General features: G+C 37.3%; 2 protein-coding genes across 2 annotated transcripts; both read right to left on the reverse strand.

The window, feature by feature from the left end:
• Positions 1-7,912, reverse strand: LOC132186441 (V-type proton ATPase catalytic subunit A). Its single transcript, XM_059600417.2, has 20 exons — positions 7,648-7,912; positions 6,499-6,625; positions 6,124-6,179; positions 5,982-6,038; positions 5,703-5,814; positions 5,558-5,595; positions 5,321-5,422; positions 4,716-4,772; positions 4,550-4,621; positions 4,365-4,466; positions 4,198-4,260; positions 3,983-4,115; positions 3,390-3,496; positions 2,487-2,681; positions 2,079-2,165; positions 1,884-1,988; positions 931-1,028; positions 735-813; positions 438-526; positions 1-356 (listed from the first exon to the last, which is right to left on the reverse strand). Exons 1-20 carry the CDS (start codon positions 7,723-7,725, stop codon positions 242-244), a joined length of 1,872 nt encoding a protein of 623 aa, XP_059456400.1. The 5' UTR covers positions 7,726-7,912; the 3' UTR covers positions 1-241.
• Positions 7,913-9,566: 1,654 nt separating this feature from the next.
• On the reverse strand, positions 9,567-10,513 carry LOC148584928 (uncharacterized). The gene is made up of 2 exons (XM_088517588.1): positions 10,431-10,513; positions 9,567-10,290 (listed from the first exon to the last, which is right to left on the reverse strand). Exons 1-2 carry the CDS (start codon positions 10,511-10,513, stop codon positions 9,567-9,569), a joined length of 807 nt encoding a protein of 268 aa, XP_088373714.1.
• Between the last annotated feature and the right edge of the window lie 9,897 nt (positions 10,514-20,410).

A 20,410-nucleotide genomic window follows, 5' to 3' on the forward strand; every position in this document is an offset into this window, starting at 1 on the left:
GGAACAAGCAGAGTGTATCGTTTTCTTATTATCAATAAATATCAAGGGAATCTATCACTGGAATACATAATAATAATAATAATAATAATAATAGCTACAAATGCCCAAAAAAAGAAGAAAAAAGCACTTCGCACCTTGGCTGCACATAAAGCTAAACAACGCTCTCATTCTCCCATACAAAAGTGTTGTCATTCCAGAGATCATTACTGCCACTCAAAAAATCATCCCCTGGGAATTTTAATTACCGAGTTTCGTCTTCAAGGTTGCGGAAACCGTCACTCAGGTCCTCATGTAGCTTCTTGAATTTACCAACAAGAACTGATTCTCCTTCAGCTGGATCCTCAAATTTCTGGGACCTGTCATGTTCATAATCAGCAGATTAAGACCTCCTTCTCAAAACACAATCTCCTCTTTATTTTAACGCCATTATTACTTACACTAGACGGTAAAACAGATCTCCCAATCGATGTTTGATAAGGCTGTAACTTATCTTTTGACCATCCATACCAGCTGCTCTCTCCACCGCCTGCACATTATTGTCAGCACTACATTAAACCATATTGCCTTATGCTCCAATCATTTGTGTCAACTCACAGAGAGAGAGAGAGAGAGAAATCCTTTTGTGAACAGGGGGAAAAATCTTCAATCAACCAAATACAATCCATTGAACATGATTGAAGGAGTAGATCAGCACTTAAGAGGAAATAAAAGAAATTAAGCAAACAAAAATCTACCTGATTGGCCAAATTATAAAAATGGATAATGTTGCGCATCATCCAAACAGACTTGTAGAAAGGGCAGAATTTGTCATATCTGTAGACAGCCAAAAAGATAATCACTTACAAAATGAGGTAAAGGCTAACATGTCATGTATTAGAGTAAACATTCAGGACATATTTTAGACAGATAACTAGTAAAGCCGGGACTTACGGAGTAAAAGCATTCTGAGCAAGATAGTCTTCCCTCAAAAGCTTAGCAGTCTCTAGGGTAATCTTGTCTCCTTCAGCTAAAGCATCCTTTCCTACAAGCTGCAAAAACCCGATAGTAACAGGTGTTTAGTAATTAATAAAAGACGCAATTTGAATTGGTTTTCATGCTTTGCTCCAAATAAAAGCAATAATGGATATTCTATTTGGTTTGGCCCAGAAATAGGATGGAATATCTTTGTGGCCTATGTAAGTCTGTCAAGCTGAAGTCCACATCACTCGCACTACTTTGTATGCCAAATGTAATTAGCCAACTTTATCTTAGTGATTTCAGCTCTCAGATTTCAAGGACCTCTGAAACATCCACTAATATCATGTCTATAAACAGTTAAAAGTATATGGTTTGCTTCTCTTTCTTTAATCCCCAAGTAAAAGAAAACCAGGACAAATGAAAAGATGAGGAAGAGCATTGGTGGATGGGCAGAAAAGCTCATATGGGCAACTCAAAGGCAGCAAGCTTATTTGCAAGATAAGAGCAGCTTTGGCAGCCTCAGTTTATCACATTTGGATGGAGCAAAACAATCAAATTTTACAAGAGCTTAGGCTTCACAGCAGCAAATTGTATTGAGAATCAAGAAAATTGTATTCAGAAGAGCATAGGTAATCATAAGGTTGGAATTAACGAGAGAGCTTTTTTAGTGATTAATGCATCAACGTAAATTTCATTCTTGCCAAAAGGCAATGAGCTCCATCCAACTTAAACAAGGTTGTGCACATCAGAGAATATTCTGCAAGGTTAGAAGCCCTTGGATTCTGTATATCTGTAGTACAGTTAATTGAGTTGCTTTGTAGTTTTTTTGAGATTCATTTGAAGCCAAAGGCAAAGTGTACCGGGCTGCATATGTCTAAACTTTTACTTAATCAACAAAGAGAGACAGAGACAAAGAGAAGGCATACTTGGACAATTTCATTCAGGTCATCTTCTCTTTGCAACACCTCACGGGCCTTTGTCCTGATGTTAATAAAATCTGGATCAAATTGCTCATAGAAAGACTCCAAAGCCTGAAACATGAGAAAAATTTCAATATATGGATAGGACTAGCAGGAATTTGTTATTTATGCATGAGAAGAGGAAATAGTTTAAGAACACACCGATGAGTACTTCGAATAGGAAATAAGCCAGTTTACAGAAGGAAAATGTTTCCTCTGGGCAAGTTTTTTGTCCAAACCCCAGAAAACCTGCAAAAAGCAAAATCAAATCAACCAAACTAGTAGATTGACTACAAGAAATTTAAATTCTTCCGTGCAAACAAAACTCATGCATCTGCATGAAGATGAAGGGAGAAACCCTGCCTGCATCAGGCTTGCACATTTCTCAAAAGTAACTTGCTACAAATGATATAAGTGGAACATTTGAATCAATTAGTGAAACCTAACTATGTAAGGCTATATTAATGGTCTCAAAATTGTGGATTTGCCACATTTACAGCTCCAAACTTCAGCAACATGCCTGAAAGAAACTAATATGTGATATGCTGAAACCACATTAAAATCTTTTACCTGGACGATGCTAAGGGTGGCAGATGTCACAGGATCGGAGAAATCACCTCCAGGGGGAGAAACAGCACCAACAATTGTAACACTACCAGTACGTTCTGGACTACCAAGACATTTTACTTTACCAGCACGTTCATAAAATGATGCCAAACGTGCAGCGAGGTAGGCAGGATATCCACTATCAGCAGGCATTTCAGCCTGCATGAGAAACCAAGACAATGACCATTAAAGTAGACCAAGGAAGTAGAAGGAAATACAATATCCAACCTGAGCAGTGCATAAAATACAATAAATCACATCTCTTAAACCACTTTCACACATTAAGGCTAAGGCAAAGAAATACTTAAAACTCATTTATGACCACCCAGAAAAACAGATAAGAAAGTTGGCTAAAAAGTTAAACCGCTGCCATGACGGATACAATCATTTAATCTTACGTTGGTGAAATATACCTCAAATTAACAATATGAAAATGGACACTACCACCCTAAAGGTAAGACTAAAGGTTTGAACGGCCTCTCAATCATGAAACTAAGACAAGTAATGTGGGGTAAAAAGGAATAGCTACCTCCAGAATGACATTAGAAGTACTGAGCTACATCTCAACCCAAACAAAGCGTAACAAATAATAGATAAAACATGATTTCACTTGCTCAAAGGATGTTTCAAATCATTCTTCATAACTTGAGAAAGAGAAAGTAAGAGAGAGAGAGTGAGTGACAGATTCCAAAAACAGAGTCCTTTCAATGATCTAGGATTAGTAGTGAACCAACAATTAGTACTAACACTACAGGATTAATAAAGCATTATGAACAAGTGCTAAATGAAGCATTGAATTGATTACTTCAAAAAACAAGGCAATGAACTCCTGTTGTATGAGTTAAAAATTAATTGACAAAAACTAACCAGCCGCCCAGATATTTCACGCAATGCTTCTGCCCACCGAGATGTTGAATCTGCCATCATGCTAACATTGTAGCCCATATCTCTAAAATATTCAGCTATTGTGATTCCTGATAATTCGCAGCCATAAGTTGAAAAACTGTCAGAAAAATGCCTTCAGTAAGTGGTTCACTTCCTTTACAAGACCAGTAACAGCAGCCACATAAAATGAACCTTTTGGATATTATTTTTTCCTACTTAGCACATCCATGTTCAAATATGCACAGTATGGAGATGCAAAAAGAGCTTATAAGGACTAAATTTAATGAATCCACTAATAAACTAATAAATACAGAAAGACATAATATTTGAGAGCAAATAATACAATGTTCAAATAGCACCTTCCTATCTACAATAGCCATTCAAAACAAAGTCACAGAAAAAATAATGAATGCATGCTTGAAATCTATCTTCATGTAAATTGGATGAAATATTGCACCAGAATAATAGAGGACATGAAGATTATGACATATGTTGCATATACAGAACAAATTACTCAGTGTCAAACCTTAACAAGCAGGACAAAATAGAGGTTATGAGGGGTCCAATAGGAATACCTGTATAAATTGAAGCCTCACGAGCAGCCACTGGCATGTTCGAAGTGTTGGCCACAAGTGTCGTACGCTTCATAACAGATTCTTCACGGCCATCAGGCAATGTCATTGTCAATTGAGGAAAGTCCATAAGAACCTGAAAATTTGGTAATACTGGATTGATAAACTCCAAAACAAGAAAAATGATTGATTAATGATCAAAGTAAGAAAATACAGACCTCTGCCATTTCATTTCCTCGTTCCCCACAACCAACGTAAACCACAGTATCAGAGTTAGAGTACTGCACATATAAAAAGTACATTAGCAACTCAACAAATGGGGAAACATTTTCGAGAATGAAGAATGGACACAGAGAGCGCCTCAATAGATCAAAGAGAAATACACCTTAGAAAGAGCTTGACTAATGACGGTTTTTCCACACCCAAAAGCCCCAGGTATGGCACACGTCCCACCAAGAACCGAGGGGAAAAGGGCATCAAGAACACGCTGAAATGAAACAAACTCATCAGACATGCACAGTTCTCAATTAAAAATCTATGGACAAAGCAACTAACAATACATTTCCAGACCTGCCCGGTAAGTAGAGGGGTATCAGCAGCGAGTTTTGATGCAACAGGCCTTGGTGTACGTACAGGCCAAGTCTGCATAAGGGTGAAGTACAACAAAAGATACATGAGTTGAATAGTAGAATGAAGCTACAACCACAAAGTATAGCCAAAAGAACAATTTAGAAACCTGAAGCATAGTAAATTGCTTTTTGACACCTTGGAACTCAAGCTCTAAGACAGTATCCTGCACATACATTTTGAAAAAGTCAATAAATTGCATGCCTAAAGAAAGAAGTCAAAAGAAGGCTTAAGAGTTGAACTTATTTGTTAAATTATGAAACGCAGATACTCAGACACTACAAAAAATTAAGAGACTTAATAGAATGTTCAATGCCACCCATCTCTCAGATCATACAAGTTGTGGCATTACAAGTTTAGCATACAGCACAACTACATTGGTCGCTCAAGTTTAGCACACCATAAATTTTTATTCGAAGATTTCGAGTTTGTGAGCGTGTGCACACACATGCATACATATACTCCTTTACTATCCTTTGGTCAAGTTCAAGACAACCAGAAAAAGCCCCTGAAAATACAAATAGATGGTTTGAAAAAATATCCTCATATATGTTAAGAGATATCTTCCAGTATCACAAAAAGATGCAGATAAAGAGCCGAATGAATAATACCCACACAATCACTGCAAAATAATTCAGAATAAATTTATCTTTACAATGATGATGGCCTAGAAGGTGCACAAGATAGCATGCTAAAGAAATTAGACAGACAAACCTTCAGTGAATATTGACCAGGTGATGCAATGTAAGTAATTTTTCCCATTGCGTCAGGGGGAAGAGCAACATGATGTTGCATTAGACTGTTCTCAAAGACGGTCTGCATTGGAAATATATCATTGATAGGGCTTAGAAGAAAAAGGAAATGAACAGATTCAAGTACCAATTTAAACAGTTCTTTTACACACACACACCAAAAAAAAAAAAAAAAAAGGATTAATTCTGGACAACTCACAGCATACAAGTCACCGCCTGTTACAAGATCTCCCTCGCCTGCCAACAGTGAATGACATTGAGTTTTACAATAATCAAACAAAATCAAATCAATAATAATTTCTAACTGGAATTAAACAACTATAATTAGATTTTCAAAAACCTACCTAATTTTTTAGGCTGAAACTCCCAAAGTATATCTTTGTCAAGAGCTGGAACAGAGACTCCCCGAGGGATATAGACATCACCAGAAATTTTTGCAATAGTTTTCAAAGGCCTCTGTTTCAATTAGAAATACAAATTACAACAAGGGAAAAAAAACTCTTTTGTGCCTGCAATGGTAAAATTCAAAAGGATTGCTAGGAGAAAGTACACTTAAATCTGAAGTAAAATTATAAATTAACTAAGATATCATATTTAAGATGCAAATAGAGTTTTAGACAGACCTGAATGCCATCAAAAATATTTCCCAATATTCCAGGTCCCAACTCCACAGATAAAGGCTGTAAAGTATACATCGCATTTGTTAGCTGATGCTTTCAACACAATCATCAGAAGATGCAGTAAACATACAAAAACTAGATTCACCTTGTGTGTCCGTAGAACAGGATCATTCACCATCAACCCAGCTGTCTCCTCATAAACTGAAATAAGATAGGTACAAAGTTTCTCATCAATTCTAATGCCTCATATATGTTCTGTCAACCATATTGATGATGATGATGACGACGATGATGAGAGTGAGAATGATCTTACTACTATTATTCTTACTATCACTTTTTTTTTTCTTAATTTATTTAATAAGATAAATTAAAACCAAATCTTACCATATAAAAAAAGTATGTAATTTATTTGGTAAGAGGGGCAGATAGACATCAATAGTTACAACAGAGCATAAAAAGCAAATGATGATGCAGGAAAGAAAGAATTACAATAGGAAGATCATTATGAGTCGACACAGACCTTGGATAGTAGCAGAATCTCCTTCCAACCGAATGATCTCACCAATAAGATTATCATGTCCAACACGGACAAGCTCATACATAGCAGCCCCTGCCATGCCATCTGCGACAACGACTGGGCCAGATACCTGTCAAATAATCAGTGCATAACATAAATCGGTATTTTTTAGGTTATCCAAGGCAGTTGTATTACATTTCTGTATGATTAGAGAAAGATCCAATGTAACTGACAAGCCAACAAAATAACTGCAAACTTAACCAATTACCAACAAAAAATTTAAGACAATGAACGAGTAATACCAGCAGTGACAACCAAATCAATTTTGGAAAACTAACCATCGTAAATAAACTGGTTTGTGAATGTGAAAACATAGGTATAAAAGCTAAATCCATTACACCTAATATAGAGTAACAAATTCAAATGGTAATAACACTATTAATCATAGTTTACATCTTCTTTCAGTCTTCTACTATAATAAATCAATCGATTCCCTGCATAGCTCCCAAAAGAATCTCAAAATTATAAAAAGAAAGAAGAGGTACATGATTACCTAATACATTACTTGTCTGTAAAATTCTTAAGACCTTTTAGGGTCAGAGAACTAGGTTACACAGACAAATGGAAACATCAAAATATAGAATACTAAAAATTTCAGACAACTGATGACTCAGAGTCTCGCAAAGGGAAAAGCAAAAACAAACAAACAAGCCCACTCGAAATTCCCATTGAAAACGTAATCTAGCTTCCAAAAGCATGAAATCCCCATTCAAAGACAATGCTGAAACAACAAAAGTATCCTATGCAACATCTAAGCTCTAATTCCCAAATTATTACTTCTCTCAAAGTTCATCCAAATCTCCAAACACCACATGGCAAATATGTCACTTCCCTCCCCCTTTTTCTCAGCCACATGATCAGATCTCTCACAGGCGAACGACTCGATCTGATCATTTTTTACCCAAAATGATAACAGACTAAACAATTTGAATAATTCGCATAATTTTTATCTGAAACGATAACACTCTAATAACCAAATCAATCAAGAAACTGTCCGCAGCCGATCCAATCGTTCTCAAACTCAAACTCAGCATCCAGTTCAGTCACACAAAGTTCGATCGGGAAAAAAATAATAATAATAATCGTACGGACCTTACGGACGTAACCGTACTCGCTCTCCTTCTCGGCGTCTTCGAACGTCGTCAACCGAGCTCCGTACACCGCCGGCATTTTTGGCTCTCGGATCAGAATATCGCACGAATCTGAAGAGCTCGAGTTTCAAGATCCGAGGGACTCCAGTCCTAATCGAGGGTTTCGATCGAATTATATACAAAACGACAGAAACTTAAAGAGAGAAAAGGCAAGGTCGAGAGTGCTAGGCTGCTAGCGTGAATTCATGGAGGTGGTGAATTTGTAGGACACGAAGATGGTTCGAGGGAAGGGGTTATTCGCCGCGGAACTCTGTATTTTAGGCGAATGCTGGTTCTACGCTTCGGATCGTTTGAGATTTCTCCATCTTGGCGGCTTGGTTCTGATTGATGACGTGGCAGAATCAAAGGGTATAGTTGTTGTCAGAATGCAGCAGAGTTTTTACGAGATCAATGCAGGCTAACATTTTCCCGCCACGTAATAATTATTTTTGCGGAGTGGTTTTGGGAGGGAGAGATCCAGTGCGGAGTAGCGTATTATTTCAGTGGTGGTGCTATTTGGATTTCAATCTTCTGATACGTAGCGAGAGTCCACGGTGTACTAATGTGTGACGATGAGTAGGAGAACGTTGCGACACAACTGTATAGTGCCACGCACTTGATGTGAAATTTTCTCTCCAAAGAAAGGAAGGTGCTCTTGCTCTTCGACAACGCTGTACGGTGCTATGCATTTCTGCTCTGGACGAGTCTCGTCGTTTACTGCCGATGCTTGGGGGCCTCTTATGTTAACTAATTAAAAAAAAAAAAAAAAATCACACTTAACCTTTATATACTATCAAATAATTTTAAAAGACATTCTTGTGTCATTTTTGTGTAACTCTAAAAATTAGATAATTTTTAAAATCATCATTTGATAAAAATTCAATGATAATCAATTACTGTAAAATTCATCTCCCAGCCTTATCATGTGAGTAACAAGACTCAAGAATCTCTACTTCTAAAAAAGAAGATACTAAGCAGTAGAAACATTAAAATTTTATCAACATTAATCATTACAATCAAAACATTTACCAAGAATCATCACAGTAGTTAAAATTAGGGGTGTAAGCGAGCGATGAAAGCTACTCGGGATTGGCTCGTATAAACTCAACTTGATTATTAAATGAGTTATTTCGTAAACATAAATCTTGGCTCGAATATTAAACGAAACAAGTTCAGCTCGAATCAGTTAGGCTCGTAAACACACTTATGAGTAAAGAGGAATTTAGGGAGGAGAGGCATGGCCCTGGCCTCTCCCCAATTCCTAAAAAAAAAAAAAAAAAAAAAAAAAAAAAAAGAAAGGTTTAGGTATATATAAATAAAGGCCATTGCCCCCCCCTCCCCCCCCCCAAAAAAAAAAAACTACCCATTTGCCCTGACCCAAAAATAAAAAACCACCAATTTTACTCTCATTTTGCTCGTGAGCATGCTCGTATAAGGCTCGACTCATATATTTTTTATTATGTAATAAATAACAATATATAGTCAATAATAACAAATATACTATATAACTTCTTTTTTATTTTTTATTTATATATATACACACATATAACAAATATACAATATATATGATATTATTATAGTCAAATATACAATATATACAATAATAAGAAATACACTATAATATAGTCAATAATAAGAAATATGCTATAATATCATTATATCATATGATATAATCATATGGTATAGGCAGGGATGGATCCAAAAAGTTTGATGGGGGGACTGAGGTATAAATTCAAAATACATAAAGTAATGTATACAAAAAAAAAAATTAAAAAATTAAAAAAACTCCAATTCAGTTTTAACAAAAAGATAAACATACGAAGAAAAAAATACATAGATAGTTGTGTCATAAAACATTTCAAATTTTAGCTCAAACAACTATCAAAATAGAACCCGTCGTGTTCGCATATCCCAAAAAACATCTATGATTGAATCTGTACTAAGTGTCGCAACAATTTCTTTTTCGATGTACAACATCAGAGAATCCGTCAGAAACTTATCTTCAATTTTGTTGCGAAGCCTAGTTTTGATGATATTCATAGCTGAAAACGCTCGTTCTGTAGTTGCGGTAGAAACGAGAAGAGTAAGCAGAAACACAACAACTCGAAAAACAAGTTGGTAGATGGTTGATTTTCCGGTTCTAACCAACCATTGACATAATTCGGAAATATTTAACAATCCTTGAAAACTTGAATCTTGAACTATATTATGCTCATAATGGTGAAGTTCTATTTCCAACTGTTCTTTTTCAAGATCGGTAAAGTCTTGCGGATAAAACTTATTTACCAACTGACAAATATCATTAATTCTAAAAGACTCGCGCACAGCTCGAGGATCAAGTGTCGAGCCGAGGATAAGCAACTTCACTGCATGCTCACTAAACCGGCGATTTAATTCTTGCAATTGAGAATCTATTGCAGTACAAAAAATATCCACGCGATAATGATGCTCAATTGTAAAGTCAGCTTGTTGATTGTGAGCTCGATCTCTTCTCTCAACATAATCGGCATTCATATCTAGAACATCTATGTTGCATTTATTGCAAAACAACTTTACTTTGGTAAGTAAAACTTCCCATTTATCATCTCTATATTGTTGGATACACCTTTTAATGGATGAAACAAGATGCATGACACTTAAAATGTCTTGAGATTTGGATTGCAATGCTTGACATAGATGATCGGTGATCTGCATAGTTTCTTTCATGAGATGTAAAATAAATACAAATTCAAATGAAGTCATTACCTGATGAACTGAATCGGCTTCTGCTCGTTGGGAAGAAGAAGGGTCTGTTTGGCAAAGGCAATAGCCCAGACACTGTTCACCATTGACCTATTGACCGACTGCATCAGATTTTTCAACCTCAAAATTTGTCACCCTTTTGACCATATTGCCCCCCTTAGTTATTGAATTTTTTCCACAGAAAATCCCACACATCAGCCCAGGCATCCCCCCCACCCGCGCGCTAGCTTCATGTCCATCATCTTTTCCCCATTGTTTCTTCTTGTTTCACACACATTTTTCTCCGCAACCAAAGAGAGCAGAAACCAAATATAGGCTTAGGTTCACCTACAGGAACTGTGAGGATGAAAAATAAACCTTCTACGAGAAGTGAAGTGAGTGCAGACTCGAGAAGGCGGCGCCGATAGAGAAACTTGGCGAAGCAAAAATTTGAAGAAACCGAAAGGGGGTGAGTGGGTATTGGTGAACATAGCAACCATGGTTGCTTCTTCAAGTACTCTGGCTTAAAGGAGGACCAAATGGGTTCCTTCCCCTCAGAGAAACTCGAAAAAGAAGGAATTTTGGGCAGTGGGTTTCATCACTCAGAGTCTCATCAGAAATGGGTTCTCAAAATTCACAACCAACAACCAAATATAGAAAGATATATATATATCTTTCTATATATATATATCTTTCTATATATATATATATATATATATATATATATATATATATATCTTTCTATATTTGGTTGTTGGTTGTGAATTTTGAGAACCCATTTCTGATGAGACTCACTATATATATATATATATATATATAAAATCAATTTTTGGGTTTGGTTTCAGAGGTTTATCCGTTCATTGGTGTTTATCAATATCGTTTTGGAGGTAGGGGGTGAAACGGGCTCACAAGGCTCGCAAGGGTCAGTTTGCTCAAGTTATGAAGGAGAAGACAGGGAGGAAAGAAAGTGAAGGAGCTGGAGGGTAATCGAGAGCGCTGAAAAACAAAAAGAAAGAAAGTGAAGGCTAATAGGGTAATTCTACATCAGGTTCATGATGGTTATTTTATTAAATGCACCTATACTGAGAATCTACAGTGTCTAGGCTAGGCCAACACCTTTGCCAAACACCACCGAAGTTCCCACATCAATGATTTTAACAATAACTTCACAAGCTGGACTATATATTTTGATCAAGTTAGAAATTGATCTCAAGTGAGAACTCCAACGTGTATCTCCAGGTCGTTGTAGCGTACTAATTTGATTAAGTCCCCTTCCACTCTCAATCTCATCAATTGCAATCATGTAAGCATTTTCAGCAGTTTGGGCAACCCGCAATTCTTCATACCGATTGCATGAGGCACAAACAAAATTGACAACAATATTTAATTTGGTAAAAAATTGATGAACATAAATGACTTCTTTTGATGCCTCCACTAATGCCAATTGCAAACGATGTGCGAAACATTGAATGTAGTAGGCATATGGGCAATCATTTGAAACCAAAGCTTGCAACCCATTCCACCCCCCTCGCATATTACTTGCGCCATTATATCCCTGCCCTCGAATATTTTGAATGTTTAGTTAATGTTTAGACAATACGGAATATATACCTTTTTTTAAGGTTAATGCCGCAGTATCAAAGACATGAACAAGTCCAAAAAAGCGTTCTCGCACAAAGCCATTCTTATCAACAAATCTTAAAACTATAGCCATTTGCTCCTTCATTGACTCATCACGAGCTTTATCAACAATTACGCAAAACTTTGTATCTATTGTTCACAATTACCTACCTAAATTAATAGGCAAATAATTGTGTGTTTTACCCGCAAGTGCACGAGGTCAACACAGCAGTATAGTGTGGAAATACGGAATCATTCCCACGAGGATTGCTGAATCTTGCTTAAAATCAATTCCAAAAGTAAACTAAAACAAAGATTGGATTAAGTTGATAATGATAAAAAGGTAGGGTTTTGATATCCACCGCTAATTATATTTAGCTAATATATCAATATGCCAATATTTTGATCATGTTATGAATATCTAATGTTTGTCAACCTAAGGGCATTGGTGTCTACTCCTTAAGCTATTGATTTTCCTAAGCAACGAATTAGGCATGGGTGTCTACTCTAATTCTTTTATTTCTTAAAGGATTTAGCATGGGTGTCTATTAAGTTGTTCTTTAAGGAAGCATAAAAATTGTGGAAATCGACAAACACATGAGGCCTAGGGCATGGGTGTCTATTCCCGGTTCCCCATGTTGATTAACCCAAGAATCCGGTGTGGATTACTTTTGTTACTTATGTTAAACCCAGGACTCGATCATCCAAATTGATCTAACTAACTAGTCCATACCACATGCACATGTTAATCAGGCACACACATATGAGGAATTCATGAAACTAGGTATTAATCAAGTTAGATATCATAACAAGATCATCACAAAGGCGCCAATATTGAAATATTAAACAAACATAACTAGGGCTTCAATCTAGCCCTACTAAATAAATTAGCTACACATAGAGTTGATGTTAAACATCTTCATAAAAGAAAAGAAAAGAAGAAACCCGAGACTTGAACTTCAAGAGCTCCTCCCCTTCTCCTTCCCAGGCATCTCAATTCTAGAGGCTTAAGGGTCTATTTATAGGTTTTAAAAGTCCTAGACAAAGTAATAAACCTAGGGATTTCGTAGGGTTTTGAGCCCTATTACAATTGGGAGTTGGAAAACCCTAATATGGAAAGAGTGACACTTTAGCCGCCACTTGATGTGTCTCACGCGCATGGGTGCAATCGATCGCAGCCCGTGTGCGCTCAATCGTAGGTCTGCAATCGATCCTTCTTCTAGCATGTGCTCGATCGCTCCTAGCCTGCTTTGTGCTGTGTTCTCTCGGGTATTGCGCTCGATCGCAGTGTCAGGGAGCTCCAATTTTCTCCATCTTATCTCTTTGAGCCCAAATCACCTAGTTTTACTTCATTTTCTTCCAAAAGCCTGTAAAAATATGAAAAACGCAAAAATGAATTAAAATGACCTAATTAACTAAAACCAAAGGATTAAAACATTCAAGTTAAAGGCTGAAAATATGAATATTTCAGCACTTATCACACCGCCAAACTTACATATTGCTAGTCTCTTAGCAATACAAAACTGAAAACAAGAATGAGAAAAAAACAGAAGACAAAAGATAAATTCATCTTTCGTGGGATGTACGATTGCATTTAGCGTATGCAACAAGCCTTTTAAACCACTAGGAATTCCCTAGTGGACGAGTGAAGTCTCGTGAGGGTTTTCCAGTAATGTTACCCACAAACATCATGCATAGTTCATGTTATTCCAAAAAGTTAAGCATCACTTCAAGATCGTGATTTTCATTTATTAGTAAGCTTAAAAAGATGAACTCCATCTTCACAACGAATTGGAATCTAAAAGTGCAATTACTTACAAAGGACATGCTAAATCATCACAAGTTTAAAAATTTGTGTATAGTGAATTAGTACAAAATTATGAGGTTTCCAAATCTTTCCAATATGCAATGTCTCTTTATCTTAGACTTCAATGAAATTCCTATTAGAATGACACACGGGCATATTTTTTTTTTTTTTTTTTGTCAGGTTGTGCAATTTTGGTTCCCTTAAGCTCTCTATTTGACCCTTGTAGCGAGTGTTAAGTCAATGACTCCCAAACCAGATGGTTTTAGGGCATTAGGTGTAGAGATACCCCTAAGAACCTACTAACTCAAGTCAAAAAGGCTACAAAACCAACTAACCATGACATTGATCAAATCCAAAATTTTCACCTTTTGATGTGAACACTCAATGCTTTGAGGTAAGAGGTCCAGTTACTTAGTGAAAAGCCATCAATGATCATTTATTTCACTTTTCCTTTTTTTTTTTTTTTTTTTTTTTTTTTCAAATATGCCAAAAGTGTCATCTAATAAGTCATCCAATTTCATCCAAGATGCAAAAACACACATATCAGACTTCATGTCATTCCTCACAAATTATGTGCTAATGTGCTTGTGTGGTCAGATCAAACATGTGATTTTTCAACTGTCCTAAACAAGTAACCAAACTAACAGATTCACTCATCAGATCATGTGTTCAAAATTTTAAGCTCACTGATGAATTCAAATCACAATTCTTTTAGATCAACCTAAAATTTAGGGCAAACATGAGCATGCAATTTTTTTTTTCCTTAAATAAACAAATAGCACACAAAACAAATAACAAGAAACTGGGACAAAGAAGTGTGTGTGAACATGTGTGCCCATACCCCCAAACTTAATTGACACATTGTCCCCAATGTGTCTAAGTAAATGAAAGAGTGTACCCGAGAGCTGGTCAATATGATCTTGGAAAGTATGGCTCATAGCACACCCCCAAACTTGAAGTGAAGCACACTTGTCCCTACAAAATACGAAAACACACAAACAAGTAAAAAGGAACAAAACTAAAACTAAATAAAAATTGAATAAAACAAAATAAAAAGATAATTATGGAGTGCTGCCCAAGTGCGCTCGATCACACACATAGTACGTTCGATCGCACTAACAGAGTGTGTTGAACCCACAAATGGAGACCTGCGCTCAATCACATACTGGGTACGATCGATCGCAGTAACAAAATGAAAAACATAACTAATTATAAAAAAAAAAAAAAAAAATAAAAAAAAAAAAAAAAAAACACCAAAATAAAATAAAAACACAACATAAAGTAAAACAATACAAAATAAAAGGATATAATGTGGGGTGCCTCCCATGAGCGCTAAGTTTTACATCTTCAGCCAGACGGCGGTCCCCTCTCAGTGTTGTCCAGAAGTAGACGCTCCAGATGGTGGTGCAGCATATTGGAGAGACTAAAGTGCCAAGTCTTGTGATGCCAAATCTTGATCTCTTGGTGCAAAGTTTGTTTCAATGTATGGCTTGACTCTGTGTCGATTGACTTTGAAGGATAGGTCGGTCTGGGGGTTGTGAACCTCCAAAGCTCCATGAGGAAATACTTGTGTGACAATGCAAGGCCCAGACCATCTTGACTTAAGCTTTCCAGGAAAGAGTTTCAATCTTGAGTTATAGATCAAAACCTTCTGTCCTACTTGAAACCCCTTCCTGACCAGTTGCTTGTCATGGTATGCTTTAGTTCTGTCCTGTAGAGCCTGGCACTCTCATATGCATCCTGCCTCAGTTCCTCCAGTTCATTTAGTTGGAGCTTCCTCTTGTCACCAGCTTGCCTCATATCGAAGTTAAACTTCTTGATGGCCCAATACGCTTTGTGTTCCAATTCCATTGGTAGATTACATGCTTTTCCAAAAACCAAACGATATGGAGACATACCGATAGGTGTCTTGTAAGCAGTCCTATAAGCCCATAGTGCATCATTTAAGTGTAGTGATCAATCCTTCCTATTGGGGTTCACTGTTCTTTCAAGGATACCTTTGATTTCTCTGTTGCTGATCTCCACTTGGCCATTGGTTTGGGGATGGTATGGAGTGCCAACCTTATGAGTGATGCCATACTTCTTCATCACAGAGGTAAATGCATAGTTGTTAAAGTGGCTCCCCCCATCACTAATGATTGCCCTAGGTGTTCCAAATCGAGCAAAGATGTTTTCCTACAAAAACTTCACAACCACTTTGTGATCATTAGTCCTTCAGGGGACAACCTCGACCCATTTAGACACATGATCCACACCCACAAGAATATATACATAACCGAATGAGTTAGGAAATGGTCCCATGAAATCAATACCCCAAACATCGAAAAGCTCTACAACTAGAATATTTTGCAGTGGCATTTGATTTCTGGATGAGATGTTACCTGTCCTTTGGCATTTATCACAAGAGCTGCAAAACAAAAAGGCATCCTTAAATACATTAGGCCAATAGAAACTAGATTGTAATACCTTAAGTGCTGTTCTCTTGGCCCCAAAGTGTCCTCCACAAGCAAACTGATGACAATGCTGCAGAATGCTCCAATGCTCTTCTTCTGAGACACACCTTCTGATGATTGGATCAATGCAGAATTTGAACAGATAGGGGTCATCCCAATGGTATTGTCTAGATATAGACATCAATCTCTTCCTTTCTTGACTAGACATACCTGGAGGAAAAACCTTGGCTGTTATATAATTCACAATGTCTGCATACCATGGAAGTTAGGCCTCAACTGCAAATAATTGCTCATCTGGAAATTGTTCATTCAATGGAAGCTCATTGCCTTCTTCCTCATGAAGTAGTCTGGATAGGTGATCTGCAACTACATTCTCACTGCCCTTCTTATCTATGATCTCAAGGTCAAACTCTTGCAGTAATAATACCCATCTGATCAATCTTGGCTTTGCATCCTTCTTAGCAAACAAATATCTCAAAGCTGCATGATCAGTGAATACAATGACCTTTGAGCCAATTAGGCATGATCTAAACTTCTCCAAAGCAAATATGACAGCTAATAATTCTTTCTTAATGGTTGAATAATTTAGCTGAGCATCATTCAATGTTCTAGAAGCATAATATACGGCATGAGGTACCTTATTGATTCTTTGACCCAAGACAGCTCCCACGGCAAAGTCATTGGCATTGTACATGAGCTCAAATGGTAGACTCCAATCAGGTGCCCTCATTATTGGTGCAGATGTGAGCAGCTTTTTCAGTTTGTTGAAGGTAGTCATGCATTCTGTAGTCCATTCAAACTTGCCCTCCTTCCCTAGCAATGCACAGAGAGGTCTAGAGATCTTGGAAAAATCCTTGATGAACCTTCTATAAAACCTGGCATGTCCAAGAAAACTCCTCACCCCCTTCACTGTTAGAGGCGGAGGAAGTTTGGAGATGATGTCAATCTTAGCCTTATCTACCTCAATGCCCTTTCTTGAATTAGAGTGACCCAATACAATGCCTTGTTGAACCATGAAATGACATTTTCCCAATTGAGCAATTGGTTGCATTCCTCACACCTCTTGAGGACACTGATGTGGTATTTTTGTGACCAAAAATATCAATTATAAAAATAAGCACTTGCAATAGGACGAATCCCGTAGGATAGGGCTATGTTGAGGGTGTCAAACCTTAAGGACTGCAGCGGTTTATTATCAAAATTTGAAAGATTAAAATTAACTTAATTAAAATGAGATTTGATTTGATTTGCTTAAAAACCAAAGTGCATGAAAATAAAAAGAGTAAATATATGAGAGAGAGAGAGTAGGGTATTGATTTCACCATGATCCGCACATCAATGGTTAACCATATTTAATTCTAGCAATTCATTCTATGCATGTTATAATTTAAACAAGAAAACATATGAAAATAATTTCATACAATCAACAAGATAGCATAACCCATGTTCGGTTCGCACAGATCGTCTACCTAAATTACACTAAACTAGGGGATAGTACGATCCGTCTTTCCTAGGTATAGTCTATCCAACCCTATTGATTGCATGCCAATTAAGAACCATTGTATGACCATCATTCTTATAATAACAGAAAATAAGAATGATTTGAGTTCAATAATAGTAAAATAATTTCTAAGACAAGATAAGAATTTTACTAATATTGAATTGGAATTAAAGAACAATTGCATTTAATATGAAGAACAGAAATCAATTGTAGCAATCCTCAGAGTTATACAATCAACATGTATAAATTGAAAAACTAGAAATTAAATACAATCAAACCATTGTACTTGGAAAGGGTTACATCAATACCCCACAATTGGGTTTAACCATTCATGATCTTCTAAGCTCCACAAACAATTTACTAAAATTTTAACACTAGAAAGTGGTGTGTCTGTTTACAATGTTTAGAGCCCTATTTATAGGGATTATGAGAACCCTAAAAACCCTAGAAACCCTCAGAAAATCGGAGGTTAGTCTCTTAGTCCAATTGGGAGACTGAAAACCAAATCCACGCTGGAAAAGGATTGCTGCCGTGCAATACACGCCAGAGTGCGCTCGATCCGAAGTTTTGTGCGCTCGAGCCTAGCTGTTATACGCACGAGTGCATGCATGCGCTCGATCCCTGGCAGTAGACGTTCGAGCTCAAGAGTGGCTACGCTCGATCCTAGATCCAGAATGCTCAGCTTTTTGGCCCTTTTAAGCCCAATTTTCAATGGTTTGTCAAATAAGACCTAAAACACACACACACATAAAAAAAAAATAATAATAAAAAAAAAAATTCAAACAAATAACAATGCCAAGGAATTAACATATGTAAATTAAGGGGCTTGAATGTGCAACATTCGGCGCTTATCACACCCCCCCCCCCCCCAACTTACATATTGCTAGTCCCTTAGCAATATAAAATAGAAAATAAACTGAAAAACAAAAAGATAAATCAATCTTTCGTGGGATGTACGGTTGCATTTAGCATATGCAACAAGCCTTTTAAATCCTTAGGAGTTCCCTAGAGGACAAGTGAAGTCTCGTGAGAGTTTTCCAAGAATGATACCCACAAACATTTTATAACCATGTAGTTCCCAAGGATGCAATATCATGACCATCATGGTTCTCATTCATTAGCAGGCTTAATAGAACACACACTATCTTCACAATTTCAGGAAAGTACAACTTAGCTTCAATCATGGCAATTATGAGATATTACAGGATTCAACTAGTGTATGTGAACTCAACACATAGTCATGGGATTTCAAAACTAATCTCAATCATGCATGGATCAATACTCAAAATTCATTAGACTATCCATCGGATAAAACAACCAAGGCAAAAACAACCAGATGGTTTTAGGGCATTATGTGTAAAGACACCCCCTAAGGACGTACTAACTCGGGTCAAAAAGGCTACAAAACTAAGCCGTTTTTTTTTTTTTTTTTTTTTTTTTTAATTATTAGTCAAACCAAACTTCTTACTTTTTTACGCGAACACTCACTGCTTAATGAGGCAAGAGGTCCGGTTACTTGGTGGAAAGCTCAAAATGATCAATTTTTTTTTTTTGTAAGAATTTATGCCAAGGTCATTTTCCCAATAAGCTACCCATCTACATTCCAAATATTAAAACCAGACATTATTGATTCTAGATTTTATGCCCCACAGACTACATGCTAGTGTGCTTGTGAAAATCAAATTGAAACAAGTAATATTTCATGCTGCCAATGAAAGTAACACAATTTTAATTCCTTAATCAAGTGATCATGTGTTTGTCATATTAAGCCCATCAATGAATTTCAAATCACAACAGGAAAATTAATTGCATGCTCAGAACTAACATGTATGCCCACACCCCCCAACTTAAAACGCACAATGTCCTCAGTGTGTGGAAAAAATAGTAAAGCAGTGCAAGGGATAAAAGTACCTGACCTATTATTGCGACACAGAAGAAGATTGCCCTGAATCAGGTGGTAGCCGTGCTAAAATGGCGCGCAACAGTTCTTGCTGGGCTTCAAATCTTTCATCTTCCAAGCACTTATCCTCCGCCCTCTGGGTAGCAAGCTCAGATCGGAGCTCCTATAGTTCCTTGTGGAGGGACTCAATTGTGACATGCTCATAGTAACGGTTGCCACCGCTCCCTCTCTGTCTACTGGCTCAGCTGCAGGTGGCTCATTGTGTATAGGCCCATCGGCCTCCTTGATGACCTCAGCTACCGCGGGCTCCCGACGTCATCTCAGCATATGGGAACAACTCTGGTTCCACTGTATCAATCTGAACTGAGGGTGAGCAGAAATAGGCCCATCAGCGGGTGTACCCTCAATGCCTCGGGTCTGGAGGATCTGGGTGAGGAGAAAAGGGAAGGGAAGTCCCCATGAAGACGAACCCTGAGTGCACCGCACAATCGCCCTGTCCCAAAACTTGTGTATCTGATCCCAAATGAGTTGAGGGATGGAAATCCAAAAGCCTCTCTAAAAGGCATAAAGGGCCGCGAGGAAGGGGCTACGCTGCTGAGTTTTGTGTCCAAAGGGACACACATTCCGCTGCAAAATGAAATCAATGAACCAAAGTCGGGAAGGCAGCAGGACCTTCCTTGCACAGTTGCAGAGATCATCGGTATAACGGCCACGGCAGATGTC

Source organism: Corylus avellana, chromosome 6, assembly GCF_965113065.1.
Source record: "Corylus avellana chromosome 6, dhCorAvel1.hap1.2, whole genome shotgun sequence".
NCBI lineage: Eukaryota > Viridiplantae > Streptophyta > Magnoliopsida > Fagales > Betulaceae > Corylus > Corylus avellana.